General features: G+C 38.8%; 1 protein-coding gene across 1 annotated transcript; it reads left to right on the top strand.

The window, feature by feature from the left end:
- Positions 1-8,723: 8,723 nt before the first annotated feature.
- Positions 8,724-9,662, top strand: LOC101586778 (olfactory receptor 9-like). Its single transcript, XM_004647124.1, has one exon. The coding sequence runs from the start codon at positions 8,724-8,726 to the stop codon at positions 9,660-9,662; it is 939 nt and encodes a 312-aa protein (XP_004647181.1).
- Positions 9,663-17,806: the final 8,144 nt, after the last annotated feature.

The following is a 17,806-nucleotide window of genomic DNA, read 5'->3' on the forward strand; positions in this document are numbered from 1 at the left end:
CACAACTCAGCATATTAATATGGCTTTACTTTATATATCTTGTTTTTATACTTTTCTGCTGGATGGTTAAGACTAAGATAAAGCAATACCTATATAATAAGAAATGTAACTTTTGTATATGATAAGGTCAGTCAAGTCCCCTCAGGATTTATTCTGTAATCCTGTACTGCACTTTCTAGATTCTTTGTCAGTGTCAGCCAGGTGGATGAGTCACGGCCAATGCTTGATCAATTTGTTCTCTGTGAAAGCCTGAATATTTTCTCTCCATGTGGATCTCCTTGGGCACACTATAGATCATCAATCACATTCCTCTGTGGCTCCATAATCTCCTTGATCAGAAAGTTTGGGACACAACTGAATTACATGATGTTACAGTATGGGTTCTCCTATGTCTTCAGTATACACTAACCTTGAAAGGCTAGGGCCCAAATGTTGGTGGACCTTGCAGCCCTCCCTTTTCTCCAATTTTTGATCTGAAAATTAGGTTGTTAACCTTCTGAGAAGAGAAGCTTATTATTACCCTGCAACATATGCAGTTCAGTTTACCCTATCTGTCTAAATATCGAACATCTTAGGCATAATGTGGGACAGGTATCTTCCATCAAGTATTGATGTGCTGAAATTTAAGTCCTTACAGAATATGAAGAAAAATAATGCTGGGGAGATAGCTCAGTAGAATAAGCACTTGCCTGGCAAATGCAAGGGCCTGAGTTCAATCCCTGTTTCAAAAAAAATAAATAAGAAAAATAATTAAAAAATAGGAATAAACACATATTTTTACACAGGAATTTAGAAATCTAACCATATACAGCATTGTAGCAGGACAGTCGTGTGACTTTTTTTTCTTTTTCTTGTGTTTTTTTTTTCATTTATTACCCATTAAAAAAAAGAAAAACAAAAAACAAAACAAAATGAACCCCATTTACTTATGAGAAAGTATGGTAATAATTGGAATGTCATGACAAGAAGTATGTATTTAGAAGACCAGAATGACAGGCATTCCAAGTGTGATCCTTGTATTACACATTTCTATCTTCAGTGCAGTTGCTTGGTTCACAGGTATCAGCATATATAGTTAGTCAGGTTGAGAATCCTACCAATTGACTGTTACTTTCAAAAACCTGCTGATGTTTCTCAGGATCATTGTGCATACAAGTGTATGGCTTTGTCCCTGTCTTGTTTCCCAGCTTTTCCCCTTACCCTCTTCTTGTTGTCCAGTCTCAAGTTCTTACTTTCCTTTTAGTTGCATTATACCTTTCTATTTGCATTTTTTCTTTTGATTTCTTATACTAGGGAGACTATATGATATTTATGCATGTGGGTCTAGTTTATTTCACTTATGAGTATATCTTCAAGTGGCATCCAATTAAATGTAAATTCTTCAAGTTTATCATTCTTTATAGTTGAGTAATACTCCATTGTATAAAAATACCACATCTTTTTCAACCATTCCTCATGTGACGGGCATGTTGGTTGTTTCCAAGATTTGGCTATCACAAATTGTGCTGCTATAAACATAGGTTCACATATATCATTGTGATATGACGTTTTCAGTTCCTCCGGAAAAATTCCCAGTAAGGGAATAGCTAGCTTGAATGAGATTTCCACTCCTAGTTTTTTAAGGAGTCTCCACACTCATTTCCATAATGGTTGCATAGTCTACATTCCCACCAGCAGTGGAGAAGGGTTCCCTTTTCCCCACAACTCTCCAATATTTGTTGTTGGTTGATTTGTTTATAATAGCCATTCTTTCTGGGGTGAGATGGTATCTCAATGTCATTTTGATTTGCATTTCATGGATGGCTAGTGATGTGGAGCATTTTTTCATATATTTATTCACTTCTTTAATTTCGTCTTCTGAGAAGTGTGTGTTCATCTCAGATGCCCATTTCTGGATTGGGTCTTTAAATTTAGGGGCCCTAGGATTTTTTAGCTCTTTATAAATTCTAGAGAGCAGACCTTTGTCTGAATACTTATTTGTCATGATTTTTTTCAAATTTGTGGGTTATCTTTTCACTTTGTTGGTAATTTTTGTGACGTGCAAAAACTTCTCAGTAAGAGCAGGTCCCAGTTGTTAATTCTTTCAACTGTTTTCTGTGAGATTTGATTTCTGTTCATGAAGTCTTTGCCTACCCCTATGTCTTCAGTAGTTCCTCCTACTTTCTCTTCCAGGAGATTTAGTGTCTCTGCTTTAATGTTTAAATCTCTAATCCATTTTGACTTTAGCTTAGTGTACAGTGATAGACCTCGGTCAAATTTCAGTTCTTGGCATGTAGAGAGACAGTTTTTCCAGCATCACTTGTTAAAGAGGCTATCTTTCTTCTAGTAAACGTGTTTGGCCTCTTTGTTGAAGATCAGGTAGCTGAGTATGTTCTTAGAGGCCTCTGCATCTTGTAATCTTTTCCACTGACCCTCAGGTGTATTTCAGTGCCAATAGCATGTTGATTTTAGCACAGTAGCTTTGTAGTGTAACTTCAAGTCAGGAATTGTAATGCCTTCTGCCTTGTCTTTGTTGCCCAGGATTGCCTTTGCTATTCTAGGTCTTTTTTGGTTCCAAATAAATTTTAGGAATGATTTCTCTAGGTCTGGGAGATATGTTGGTGATAGTTTGATAGGGATTGCATTGAATCTGTCCAGTAATTTTGGGATGTGGCCATCTTCACGATGTTGGTTTTTCCTATCGAGGAGCATGGAATATCTTTTCATTTTCTGAAATCCTCTACAATCTCTTTCTTAGAGTACTGTAATTTTCCTTGAAAGGATCTTTGATGTCTTTGGTTAAGTGAACTCCAAGGTATTTCATTTTCTGCGGTGCTATTGTAAAAGTTATTGTTTCTCTAATTTCCCTCTCAGTGTGTTTTTTATCTGTGTAGAGGAATGCTATTGACTTTTGGGTATTGACTTTGTATGCAGTTATGCTACTGAATTTGTGTGTCAATTCTCATAGCTTCTTGGTGGAACTTTTTGGGTCTTTCAAGTAAAGTACCATGCCATCTGCAAATAATGATAATTTAACTTCTTTATCTATTCTTATTCTTTTTATTTCTTTCTCTTGTCTAATGGCTCTAGCTAATGATTCCAAAACTATATCGAATAGTAGGGGTGATAGAGCACCTCCTTGTCTTGTACCAGATCTGAGAGGAAAAGATTTCAATTTTTCCCCATTTATAATTTTATCAGCCTTTGGGTTATCATAGATGGCTTTTATTAAATTGAAGTTGAGACCTTCTATTCCAATTTTATGCAGGACTTTGAACATGAATGAGTGTTGGACTTTGTCAAAAGCCTTTTCTGCATCAATTGAGATGATCGTGTGATTGTTAGATTTCATTCTATTAATATAGTGTACTACCTTTATAGATTTTTGAATACTGAACCATCCTTGCATTCGTGGGATAAATCCTATCTGGTCATGGTGTATGATCTTTTTGATGATTTTCTGTGTTCTATTTGCTAGGATTTTATTGAGAATTTTTGCATCTATGTTCATGAGGGAGATTGGCCTGTAGCTCCCTTTTTTAGTTGTGTCTTTCTCTGGTTTTGGAATCAGCATAATACTTGACTTGAGGAATGATTTTGGGAGGACTGCTTCCTTTTCAATTTCATTGAAGAGTTTGAGGAGTGTAGGAATGATATCTTCTATAAATTTCTTGTAGAATTCAGCTGTGAATCCATCAGGACCCGGACTTTTCTTTCTGTGTAGCCTTTTGGTTACATTTCATATTTCATTGGCTTTCACTGGGTTACTGTGAGTTGTTATATCTTCTTCACTCAGTTTTCATAATTTGTGCCATTCTAGTAATCTGTCCATCTCAACTGTGTCTTCTATTCTGTGAGAGTAAAGACTCTCAAAGTAGCTATTGATGATCTTCTGAATTTCCACTGGGTCTGTGGTGATTACAGCCTTTTCTTTCCTTAGTGCTTGCATTTGAATTTTTTCTTTTCCTCTTTTTGATGAGGTTAGCTAGGGGTGTATCAGTTTTATTTAGTCTTTAAAAAACCTCGCTTCTTGATTCGTTAATTCTTTGAACTGTTTTCGTTGTTTCAATTGAATTAATTTCTGTTCTAATTTTTATGATTTCTTCCCTACTTTGGGCTCTGGGTTTGGTTTGCTTTTCCTTTTCTAGTTGTTGGAGGTGCACATCAGGGTGCTTATTTGTTCCCATTCTGTTTTCCTAATGTGTTGAGTTCACAGCTATGAATTTTCCTCTTAGAACTGCTTTCATTGCATCCCATAAATTCAGATTAATTGTGTTGAGTTTTCATTAAATTGTAGATATTGTTGAATTTCTTGTTTAATTTCATGTGTGACCCATTGATTGCTGAGTAGGGTGTTGTTTAATTTCCATGTATTTAGGTTTTTTTTTCTGGTTTTGTCATTTATTCCCAGTTCTATTGCACTGTGGTCAGATAATATGCATGGGATAATTTCTGTGTTCTTGCATATACTTAAACAGGACCTATGGACTAGTATGTGGCCTATTTTAGAAAATGAGCAGTGTGCAGCTGAAAAGAATGTGTATGCAGGTCTGTTTGTTTGGAACATTCTGTATATGTCCACCAAGTCCATTTGTTTCAAGATCTGGTTCAGTTCTGCTACTTGTTTGCTAATTTTTTGTCTGGTTGACCTTTTTTGAGATAAAGGGGTGTTAATGTCTCCTACTAAGGTTGTGGTCTTGGATATTACATTTTTCATGTCCATTAAGATTTGTCTCATTTGGCTGTGTGCTCCTGTGTTTGGTGCATAGATATTTATGAGTGTTACCTCTTCCTCTTAAATCTTTCCCCTAACTAGTATATAATGGCCTTCTTTATTTTGTTTGATCATTCTTGGTTTGAAGTTGAGGCTTTCTGAAAACAGGATTCCTACCTCTGCTTTTTTTCTGAGGTGCTTCGGCATATGGTACTGTTTTGCATCCTTTTAATTTAATCCTATGAATGTCTTTTTGAGTTAAATATGTTTTTTTGTAGAAAGCATATTGTTGCATTTTGTTTCCTAATCCACTGTGGCAGTCTATTTCTCTTAACTGGTGAATTTCATTCATTTACATGCTGGTTACAATTCAGATGTGTTTACTTATGATTGACATGTTATTTACTTGCTTATTCACCCTTTTTTCCCCTGTATTTAATTGTTTGCCCTCTTTACTGTGTTCCTTCTGTTCTTGTTTATGGAGTTCTGGTCATTTTGGTCCCTCTGTAGAACATCTTTCAGTAGTCTGTTTGGGTTGGCTTTGTCGTCATGAATTTCTTTAGTTGTTCTTCGTCATGAAGGTATTTTGCTTCTCCATCAAATATGAAAGAGAGCTTTGCAGGGTATAGTAGTCTGGGCTGGAATTTGTTTTCCTAGAGGACTTGAACTACTCTGCTCTATGCTCTTCTTGATTCATGGTTTGTGAAGAGAAGTCGGTCATTATTCTGATGGGTTTTTCTTTGAATGTGATCTGCTTCTTTTCTCTAGTGGCTTTCAGTATATTATTCTTGTGCTGGATTTTTTGAATCTTGACCATTATATGTCTCACTGTGTGTTTAATTGGGTTGAAGTTATTTGGCGTTCTGTATACTTCGGTTACCTGAATGTCAGATTGTTTCCTCATATTTGGGAAGTTTTCTGCTATTAGTTCTGCCCACGTTCATTTTATATCACTTGTATTGACTGTATCTTTCTCACTGATATTATTAGTCTCACATTGTTTATTTTTGCATCATCTTGAATGTGATGGATTATTTTTTCCTGTATCTTAGTTGTTTTTAAGAGATCCTTTCTTACCTTTTCACTAGCTGCACCAGCGTCCTCAAGATCTGAAACTCTGTCTTCACTTTCATTCAAAAAGTTTTGTAGGCTTGTGATTGAAATTTTAAGTTCCTCTATATCTCTTTGACTCTGCTTCATGTGATCTGTTTTCTTCCTGTAGTTGCTCATTCAAGGAATCTGTCATTTTTGTAATCTTCTCTATTTTTTTAATCAATGTCTTCTTTATAAGCAGTTATTAATTCTTTAACTGCAGAGTTTTTTTCAGATCTTGTGTCCTCTGTATATTTCTGCATTTGATTCTTTACTTCAAATGATATGAATTCAAAAATTTCTATTTTATTTTAGAAATTAATTCTGCTCTGAGATCCTCTCTACCTTTCTGCTGTTGTTTCTTTACTAGTGACTCTATTAATTCACATATTTCATCTGAGCTAGTATCTTCTGCACTTGTTCTGGGTGGGCATTGGGTTTTCCCCATGTTTTTTGTATTAGATTCGTTATTTCAGATTCTATAAATTCAGAGATTTCTTTTTTCATTTTAGGAGTTAATTCTGCTCTGAGTTCCTGTATATCTTTCTGGTGTTGTTTCTTTACTTCTTAAGCTGTTAATTCATTCATTTCAGCTGAGCTAGTGTCCTCTGCACTTGTTATGGGTGGGCTCAAGTCCTGAGATTGCATTTTGTTCCTTGTCTTTATCATTTTGTATAGCACTGACCTCTGATCTTTGGTGTAGTGGTTTGGTGCAGTTATAACATTAGCACATACTGAAATTCTGGTGCAGATCTGATAAGTTTGAGTTTTTCCAGTTATGCCTGGCCTGAGTCTGTCTATTGTGTTGAGCTCCTTCCTGCTGCAGCCCTTGCAAGTGAACCTGTTGTGTCCATCTGGCACAACAGTGAACCTGTGGTGCCCCTCTGTTGTGTCTCTTGCCCAAGGAGTGCAGGGGAGCCCAGAAACTCTCCCACACACTAGCTGGTTCTGGGCTTGTGCTGGTTCTGGGGGTCCTGAGAGAGTCTCAGAAGTTCTCATTCAGTAGCAGGCTTTGGGTTTGGGGCTCCTGATGGTTGCAAGGGTCATAATGGCACAGTAGAGGGTCTAATTCACGTATGTGCCTTAGTTTTGTTCTGGAAGGGTCCCGCAGGCACAGGGAAGCCAGAAGCTCTCCCACAGGCTCACTGGGCCTGGGCTGGGCTGGATGTAGGGAAAACTACTTACATAAATTATTTGTGAATTTTTTTGGTGTGTAGTACTAGGGATTGAATTTAGGGCTCTGAACTAAGTTCCCAGCTTCCCAGCTCCTTTTATTAAAAAGAATAATTGTCATGGGATCTCTAAGGTAAGTCACTAAGTCTTCTGTCTGTTTTTAAACCTGTTATTCTCCTGCTCTAGCCTCCCAGAATGATGAGATTACTAATGTGTGCCCAACTAAAATTGTTAAAAACTTTCATAAAATAAGAAGATAGCACGAACAAACCACAGGCCATCTTGGATTAGAAAGATTTCCCTAGAATACCAAACTGGTGACTCTATGAACCTATAGCACAAGGAAACCTGTAGCATAAGGCCTCTCACAGGGCCATTTTGTTCCTTGAGCCTATGCCTCTGTTTCTCACCTGTGATATTCCTCCTGTTTGAAGTGATACATTACATTTGTGGGACCCACAAGTTTTCTTGGTGTTTGTTCATTGAGTCACTAATGCTTAAGTCATCCTTTCAGGTCACCTATGTCATTTTATGCTGGGTAGGATGTCATCAGCCCCAACTAAGATCTAAAAGAGTGTTTTAAAATTTTTAAATCAGAGAATATTGAGGCTCTTTTAGTAGCTGCAGATGGTGATAGAATCCTGCATGGGACTGGGATTTCTTCTAGAATCAGACCTATTGCTACTTTGTAATTCTTTCCTTTGAGGGTTAGCATTATACTCAAAAAAGGTTTTAAGTTTATGCTTGAAAGGCACTGGGGAGGAATTTGGAACTAATACTGTAGATGGACAGGACAGGAGCAGTCCTTGGGGCCAAGCAATCCTATTTGTACCAGCTGACCATGGAGTTATAACACTGTGCATACCAACTTTCTAGAATGTGAAGAGAAGAGTTACAGTAGAGCATACTTGACCAGCACTACCTTGGCCAGCAACCAAGATCAGAACAAGCATGAAAAAATCAGAGCCCAACTCCACTGAGGCCTGGCTCAGAGACCCTGGCTATTCCAGACTGAGGCCTATGGGCAGGAAATTTAGGCATTGTAATGAAGCTGGAGGAAGTCACTTCTTCCTTTCTTCATAATTTCCTGTCTGATTTCCCTCTTTACCCTCTGCTCTGGGAATCAGGCTCTTGGGGAGATGGAGTTGCTGTGATGTTCTGCTAGAAAGGGGATTCTGAGAGCCATGGGGACCTCTTGCAGGTAAGAGCTACATAAGGTCTCTCACAGGGCCACTTTGTTCTCTGAATGTATGCCTGTCTTTCTCTCCTGTGCTGTTTCTCTATCATCCCCTTTCCTTTTCTGCCTATGGTGAACCCATTTTTATTGCTGTCTTATTCTTCCAGCATTATTTAGTTTGTGTGATCCTCATTTTCTTTTCAAATTCTAAAGCACCTTTCAAAGATAGCTGTTCTTCCATTCCCAGACCTTCATTTCTAGTCCCCGTGTGAGTGGAAAATCAATCTTGATGATTAAACCGTTTGCCTCAAGGAAGATCTGCCACTTTCCCTTGATTTCCCAGGTTTCTCTTCCTTCAGCTCTGAGACATGTTTTGAGGAAGAAATCACCAGCAGGTCAAGTGAACACCTATCCTGCTCATGAGAGCCAGAATGTCATTGTGGACTTTCTCATATTTTTCTTGCCATAGTCTGTCTTTGCCTGGTTACTGGTACTGCATGAGACCTTCTTAGTACCTCACTGAAGTCTAGCTTTGGTACTGGTACTTCATGAGACCTTAGTGCCTCATTGAAGTCTAGCTTTGGGAACATGGAAAGTGCCAATGGCACAGCAGTGACTGAGTTTGTTCTGCTGGGGTTCTCAGGTTTTCGCTCCCTCCAACGACCTCTGTTTTGGGGGGTGCTCTGCATCTACTTGGTCACCTTGCTGGGAAACTCCCTGATCATCGTCCTCACAATGGCTGACTCTGCCCTCCACTCCCCCATGTACTTCTTCCTTCGCCACTTCTCCCTGGTGGAGATCCTCTACACCACCACCATCGTGCCCAGGATGCTGGCTGACCTCCTGTCCACACACCCCACCATCCCACTAGCCAGCTGCTTCACCCAGCTGTATTTCTTGTCCTTCTTTGGAGTCACTGAATGCTGTCTGCTCACTGCCATGGCCTATGACCGCTATGCTGCCATCTGCCGGCCACTGCACTACACCACCCTGATGAACAATGGAGCATGCAATGGCATGGTGGGGGCCTCCTATCTCATGGGTGTTATCACTGGCACCACTCACTCCATCTGCATCTTCACGTTGTCCTTCTATGGTGCCAACAAGATCCACCACTACATGTGTGACATCATGCCTGTGCTGAGACTGGCTACTGAGAGCACCTTCAGGGGTGAGGTTGGGAACCTTACTGTCACAATATCATTTGTCCTGACCCCATTTTTGTTAATCATGTTCTCCTATGCCTGTATTCTCGCCACCATCCTTGGGGTTTCAACATCCTTGGGACGTCGAAAGCTGTTCTCCACCTGCTCTTCCCATCTTTTTGTGGTTATTCTCTTTTTTGGGACTGCTACTGTGGCTTATCTGAGGCCTGATGCAGGCTCATCTCCTGACACAGACCAGATTATTGGCATTTTCTACACAGTTGTCACCCCTATGTTCAACCCTTTTGTTTATACTTTGCGGAACAAGGAGGTTACAGGGGCTATGAAGCGACTCATGAATAGCTACCTCTGGAGCCTTTAAATACAACTCCCCTTCTAATTTCTTGGAGCTAAGGGCCTGATTTGTAGCCAGTTTCAAGCATGAACTAGCAGTCTATGTGGTCAGGCTTATGTGTATTAGTGTGAGCATTGGGCTCCTTGGTCTAGTCAGAGCAAGGCTCTAAGGCACAGACACACTGCTCAGAGCTGCACGTCTGTGACCCATTTTTTTTATTGTTTTAATTTATTTTTTAAAGATTGTACAAATCCCAGAGTTTTATAGTCTTGACTTGACTTGATTGCAGGTGCAGAGCTAGGCAAACATACACTCTATAGAAGTTGATGAGGGAAGGCAACTGTGACAGTCTTGTATAGTTCTTGTTCTTCCTTGCAGCTCAAATATCTTTCTGGGGTTATAATTCTTAAAGTATCATCCCTTTTTCCCTTTTTCCACAGACTTCTCATCTTAAGCTTTTTCTCTGATGCCAGTCACCCCTTTTGCAACAAAAGCTCCTTTAATCCACCAGTGATGTCCAGCATTATTTCCTGGAGTGACATGGAAGAAACAAACCCTGGTGTGACTTGTTTGGCTTTGCAAGTTCAGTCCTGAGTCTTGCCCGGTGCTGGTTTAGGTGGACAGCCATCTGCCAGTTGTTCTCCTCCTAACTCCACTTTTTCTCTGGGACCTTTGAGCTATTGCTACTCTCCACTCATCTACTTCTCATATATCATTGACAGCCTTGCTTTTTGTTTCCCTTCTGATTCTATGGTGTAAGTTTACACTCCTGCTTATCAGAAGGTTTGATCTCGTGTTTAGACTCTCAAAATATCACTGTTGTTTCCTACAACAAACTGTTCCCTTTTTGTCCTTGGGATGTACCTTAATTTGTTGATCAGCAGATTCATTAACTTTATTTCTTTTTTGGGAAGATAGCACATGTTTGTTCACAAACTCTTCAGTTTAAGTCACAAAGTAGAACAATACAAGTAGAGAAATCCCTCTCAAAGCCTAATAATGAGTACTTTAAAATACCATTGACTTTCTTTCTAGTTTATAATAACAACACTTAATTTCAGAGAATTCTCTACCCAGAAGAAAGTAATTGTTAACATTTTGGTTTTAAGAATGTTCTCAAGGGCCAGCCAGATAGCTCAGTGGATTAAAGCACCTGCTTAGGCAGATGCAGGGAGTGGAGTTGAATCCCCAGCATGCTGTGCTGGCCCCACCCCTGGGGCACACTGAGATGGCGAATGAGACTGGGCCTGGTGGCGTGTACCTGGAACCCCAGCACTTGGGAGGCTGAGAGCAGGAGGATAACTACGAGTCTATTCTGTGTAGTGTGACCCTATAGACCTGTACTAAAATACATAAAAAAGAATATCTTGCAGTCTGTTTTTCCTCTGCATAAATATATATTAAATTGATATAAATATACATATATTTATAAAAATTATAATTGACAGTATATTTTCTAGATTTTTAATAGGTATTTTCTACTTTATTAAACTGTATTTAATATTGTATATTATCAGAAGTCTTCCAAGCATGATATTAATATTGACTTGGTATTTTACTGTATTAATGTACTACAATTTTAATAAATATATCAGAATTAAATTTATGTTCAATCCCCAGTACTGCAAGAAAAGAATTAAATTTATTTTGTGATAAATATTGCCTAGATAGATTTTATTACACTTACATATTTGTATTTTTTTAATGATTTCCTTAGCATTCAGCTATTGAATTGGTATTGCTGAGCCAAAATGTTTTTAAAACATTTAGACTAATAACTGGGTATTAGGACCAGTCAAATAGCTCAGTGGATTAACGTGTCTGCAAGCAGGCACAGGGGCTGAGGTTCAAGCCCCAGGCCTGCTGTAGTGGCCTTGCCCCTGGGGTGTGTAGAGACAGCAATTGAGGCTGGGTGTGGTGGCACGCACCTGTAGTCTCAGGTCTTGGGAAGCTGTAAACAGGTGGATCACTACAAGTTTGATCTAGTTGTGAGACCCTGAACACACTATAGACTATTCCCTAAAAAAGAAAAGAAAAGAAAAGAAAAGAATGGGGGAATGAATTGGTATTATGGCCCAAGAAGAAGGGAGGTGGAAAGTATAGATATATATTTAATATTCTTGTTAGGCAACAGCTGTGATGGGAGGGACATGAAGCTGCCTTTCTACAGCAGCTTAGGGAGGGCACAGTGAGATGCATTTGGCCTGGAAATAGACCATGAGGTATCAAAATTAGATATGAAAAAGCTTTTTCTGAAGAAGACAAAGAGAGGGAAATCCCACTGGATTTCTTTATTAAGAGCTGAGTATGAGGGCAAAGTGAGAAGGACCAGAAGGGACTGGGCTAGCTCAACCCAAGATGGCTTCAAGATTCTTTCACGGATGTGAAAGAAACGATAGGTAAGGTGTTAGTAATACCTGTCCCCCCCCAGATACAGGGAGATGGACTGAAAAGCAAAGCAAAATGAAATAAAACAAACTCGCATCATTGCTTATGAGAAATCTGAGTAACCGGGGATCCTACATTTTTGTTTGATAACCAGCTTTTCTTTGTGCAAATGCCAGGATTGCAGTTAGAGATCAGAGTCTACCAGAAAGCTCTGATTACTCCGTTTTAGAGGAAGATAGCCCCTGAGAAATAGCTCAGTTTTCTTTGCTTTCAGTCCTTGGTATAGCCGAAGTCCCATTGTCGAATCTGGACCAATGTCCTGTCTGTCTTATTCATCTTTCTCATTGTCAGGACACAACACTTGACACCTGTAATTTGAGAGAAGTGAGGCTGATTTGGGCTTGTGCTATATTTTTATTTTTTAATTTGTTTTTGTATTTTAAGGAAGGGTCTACAGGGTCTACAGGATCTCACTGCATAGATTGGACTCGTAGTGATCCTCATGTTTATAGCCTCCCAAGAGCTGGGATTACAGGAGCGCACTATGATGACAGGTCTCAATTGCCATCTCAGCGCGCCCTGGAGATGGGGCCAGTAGGCAGGTCAGTGGGCTTATGTTTTAGAAGTTTAATTTTTGCATGTTCAATGGCACGGTGGAAGGATCTGGGCATAGGAAGCTACTTATCTCGTGACAGACAGTAAGCAGAGAGTGAAGGGGAGAGGAACCAGGGACATATATCATACCAGCTTACATCCACAATCATCCATCTCTTTGACCAGACTCCACATACAAACAGTAAGTCAGCTTTCATGGCTCCCTAATCCACCCACTTTCCAAATGCATGAAATTTTGTGAGCATTTAGATCTAAACCATAACTCATTCTTATCTCTGTGATTCACAGGTTTGTAGTCAGTATTAAAGGTAGCCTGCCCTTGTTATTCTTTACCACAGAATTATATGTATTACCTGAAATTAACTATGTTTCTTTATGATTCCTCTAACTTCTCTAAAATGTAGTTTATCATAAATGTGAGGATGCTGCCTGTCTCACCAGTGTATTCTGGGTGCTTGGAATGGTGCCTAGAATGAAGTACATGCTTAAGAAGTGCTTGTTAAACAGATCAAAGAAAATTGCTAGACTCAGTATGCAGTCATTCTATTTCAGGTACTTCTAAGTTTGGTAAGAGTACTGTTGGTATTTCTAGACTTTGAATAATATCTTTTATTAAGGTTTTTATTTTTTATTTTTGCAAATAAAGGGTTATTTTAAGTGTTTTAAGGATAGGATAGAGATACATCCTAACTATAAAAATTATTTACAGAATTGACAGATTTATATTGTGTATACTTCTAAATGCAAAGAACAGAAAACTGTCTACGTATTGCATAAAATAAAATTAAAAATGAATTCAAGCTCAAAAGATGAGATTATTTACCTAGTTTTAATATGTGAACGTGAAGACCTCTGAACTACACATTCATCCAAAATGCACTAATGATGAAAAATACAGAGAATGCAGCATTTCCTAGGAATCACAGACATTTCAATGGTTATCAATTTGTTAGAATAATTGTTCCTGTTTTGTCTTTGGAGAACTTTCATTTTTTTTGACAATCAGCTTAAGAGTGTTTTCAGACACTACAATTTGTGACAATCAGAACCATCTTTTATTTTTTAATTTATTTTTAATCTTTTAATTTTAATTCAATTTTTTTTGTGGTACTGGGGATTGAACTCAGGATCCTGAACTTGGCAGGCAAGTGCTTATTCTACTGAGCTATCTCTCCAGGCCAGAACAGTCTTCTAATGGGTCTACAGTGTTCAGAAACTCAAGCCCAGTGCACTTAGCACATAAAACAAGAATGGAAATGAAATCTGGTTTAGAAGTAACTGTGATTTTCTTAAGAATTCATAGTCCCTTCAAATGCTGCATGACATAGACAATGGGAAAATAACCTTTTGTTCACACTTCATTTGCTTCACCAGTGCATTTTAATCCCACAACTATTAGAACAGCACAGTAAGCAAATATACAGGAAACTGGAAACAAATAAAAATAAAGATAAAACCAAAAACCTAAATATGTTTAACATGAAATTTAATTAGTTGCATTGAACATTCTACTTAGAATAGAACATGCAAAAAAGGGTGGTCTGCTTTAAGATTCTTCTCTGAAAGTTTTACATGGCAGCCTGACAACACACACACACACACACACACACACACACACACACACACACACACACACACACGATAAAATACTAGAGCAGGTAAATGAGGATAATCAATAAATTTTATACATAGCTTCATGTCTTGTGTTGTCATAAGTCCCATGATAATTTTGGAAATTAATATTGAATTCCTAGAACAAGGAGCCAACATTCAGATACCAGAAAAATGCAAGAAGTGTATGCAGATCTGAAATATGAGCCTAAAATGAAGCCTAGGACACATGGACTTGGGAGCAAAGTTAGTTAACTGTATTTTTTAAAAAATATTTTTATTGAGAAACAAATAGCAATGAGACAGTTTCACAATTGATTACTAGCACATTTTCAAAAATTAATACATTGCATATTGTTGTCTTAGTGGTTATTCATTGTACAAGACGCAGACCTGATATCCTGTCTCAAACACTATTAGAACAAACCTCTCCATTGAATTAAGAGAATGGAGCTGTATATTTATCCGAACTATTTTGAGTATACAGATACAAAGTGGTCATTCATTTGTAACCCCCTTTTTCATTAGTTTTGTCAGAGAAGGGCATTCTATTGTCATTTAAATACTGTAGGTACATGAATTCAGCAAAATATCCCAATATAGTCCAATAGTCCATAATAGTAGTGGGTTTTCCATAAGACTGTCAATATTCGAAGTTGTTGACTTGAGCTTTTTACAGCTCATCATATTAATATGGCTTTACTTTTTGTACTTCGTTTTCATACTTTTCTGCTGGATGGTTAAGACCAAGAAAGAACAAGACCTATATAACAAGAAATGTAACTTTTGTATCTGATAAGGTCAGTCAAATCCCCTCAGGATTTAACCTGAAACCCTGCACCTCAGTCTGTAGATCCTTTGTCAGGGTCAGCCATGTGGATGAGTCATGGCCAATGCTTGACCAATTTGCTTTCTGTGAAAGCTTGAGAGAATGTTTTCTCTTCATGTAGTCACAGTATTAAGCTAGGTGAAAGTCACTAAAAGTGGAAAGAATGGGAAAAATATGGAAAAACAACAAAAACCCTCCCCCTTCCCTCAGCCCATAAGGCAATAAATGGAATAATGATTAAAATCATCACCATATTGCATTCCTCTAGAGACTGGGAGATCATGGATATATTAAAGTTGCTAAAATTGCTTGCAGAAAATTCACAATGCAAGTCATTAGTTAATGCTAGAAATATCTACATTGACTAAGCCCTTGGGATACTTTCTTTTCCAGCCTGAAGTCACTGCACCACATTCTGTATACCTTCTGAACATGCTAGACACATCACCATCTGTGCCATGTGTCATTGTGGACTCTGCGAGCCAGGCTCTGCTTTGAGATGTACATGCAGGGAAACAGCAGATCTGCAGGATAACACTTGTTCAGACACACAAGAAGGGGGCCAGGGAGATGACTCAGTGGAATAAGCGCTTCCCTGGCAAGCGCAAGGGCCTGAGTTCAATCCCTGGTTCAGCCAAAAAACCCAAAACAAAACACAGACACACAAGAAACATCTATGACTGGGGCATCACACTGCTTTCAGAAACTTGCCCCTTGGTGAAACTGCCTATGAAGTGCTAGGCACAGGGCAACTGCAGCTGGAGACAGAGAACTGATGTATTATGTTCACATGGTGAGCAGTCATGACCATCCAGAAACGCGAAGCACAAGCCTTCAGGAAGATGAAATTGGGCATCAAGCAAACCATACATTGTGAGGCCCTAAACTGAAATGATTTCTAAGATAAAAGCAGCTTCCAAAAGACAACACAAGGACCTCAGATCCAAACCTCTGGTGTTCAGTAGATAGCATTACCTTGAGGTTCTGCCCAACCACCACAGTTCAGATTTCCCATCTGCACAAGACACTGGTTTCACATGCCATCTTTCTCCTGGCTGTCAAACCAAATTGTGGTTTGCTTCAGTTTTTGAACAACCTTACAGTAATGACCCATGAAATGACTCTGTGGTGATGGATCTCTATTATGTTCACAAACCAAAATGGATGGCTAGGCCTTCTATGGCAACACATTACTGACATGCAAACCCCTAAGGACCACTAAAGGAAATGAACCCACATAAACAGCATACCTGGGGTAAGAGCATATCCTATACCACCACAAAATGTGTGAAGAGATCAGGTGTTTTATGGCCAGAGGTTTTCTGTGGGGCAAATATGGGGAAAGGGATAGGGAGGCTGTCTGACTATAATCATATACCAGTAATAACAGAAACAAAAAATAATAACAAAAATAGTTCCAGAGAACATATTAGAAGGCAACAATGTCATTCTTTTTTTTCTTGTATTTGTCTTTTAATTTAAAAATTGTACATCACACAGAGATCCCAGAGACACATTACCTGAAACAAAAATGTATTCTAGATCTCTCAGATGTTATACAGTGTGCCAGGGTTCTAAACAACTGTGTAATTCCCACACAACACAATCCTTTTCATACCTCTCATTGCCAGTGAATTCCATTTCCTTTCCCAAAGTTCAAAATGTCATCCCTGGCTTAGCAACAACTTGGACAAAAGCAGCAGAATTCAAGTTAGCACCAGCTGTAACTTGTTGCAATTCATCTCCCTGGCCTGTAAGTCTTAATTTCACAAGTATGTTGTTGTTCACATCATTGGTGAAACACGTTCTTGGCATCAAAAAATGCATTTAAAAATGTACTGCAAGACTCTTTGGTTTTAATTAGCCACGTCAAACATTAGAGCAGTCTGCTGAAGTGGCTGATAGGTGAACACCAAGTTCTCAGGTAAGTCTTTGCAATTCCCACCTTATATCCTAAACTTCCAAGTGAAAGCCACAGGCTGGAAATCAGTGTCAGACATTCACAGACATTAATGTCAATTGCAAAAGAAACAATTTATGAACATTTACTGATTGCTTTAGTTATCATTTAACCTAAAAGGGAAGATAATTGAATAACTTTGAAAAAACACCTTTGAAAACTGGTAGATTGCTATTATGCAATTTTTTGTCCATAGGATTAAATCTTTGAGAAATGAAGACAGCATGAAATGTTTTTCTTTTTTTTTGCAATGTAAGCCATAGATTTATCAATATATTATTAATATGCTTCCTAAATATGTTGAAAGTAGATATCACAAAATACAAAAGTTAGATTATAAAAACAAGAATTAAAAAACTCTATGATTAACTTTCACCATTTATAGAATTAGTATTTGTTTAAAATATTTGAACAGGAGACCCAGTCCTAGCCCAGGTATGGTGAGTGTGTGGAGAGCTTCCTGCTAACCTGCGCCAGTGGGACCAGTCCCAGTCCAGGCGCAGCATGGGCCGGACCCTCTCCCACACCCTCGGGCTGCCCCCCACCACTCCACCCTACCTCCCCCACACCTCTCGCCCAGTAGGAATTTCTGTCTACTTCCGGGAACACCCAGGACCAGTCCTAGCCCACGTCCGCAGCGGGAAGGAGCTGAGCACAGCAGCCAGACATCAGCCAGACGCAGCTGGATAAGTCCAAACTCTGTAGAGCTCCACCTGAACTTCAGTACGTGTGAAGGTTATAACTACAGCAAAGATCTACAACAAAGGG

This window comes from Octodon degus, unplaced genomic scaffold, assembly GCF_000260255.1.
Source record: "Octodon degus isolate 3935 unplaced genomic scaffold, OctDeg1.0 scaffold00287, whole genome shotgun sequence".
Taxonomy (NCBI): Eukaryota; Metazoa; Chordata; class Mammalia; order Rodentia; family Octodontidae; genus Octodon; species Octodon degus.

Coding starts and splice junctions, on each gene's coding strand:
- LOC101586778 (XM_004647124.1), top strand. CDS start 8,724: ATGGAAAGTGCCAATGGCACAGCAGTGACTGAGTTTGTTCTGCTGGGG.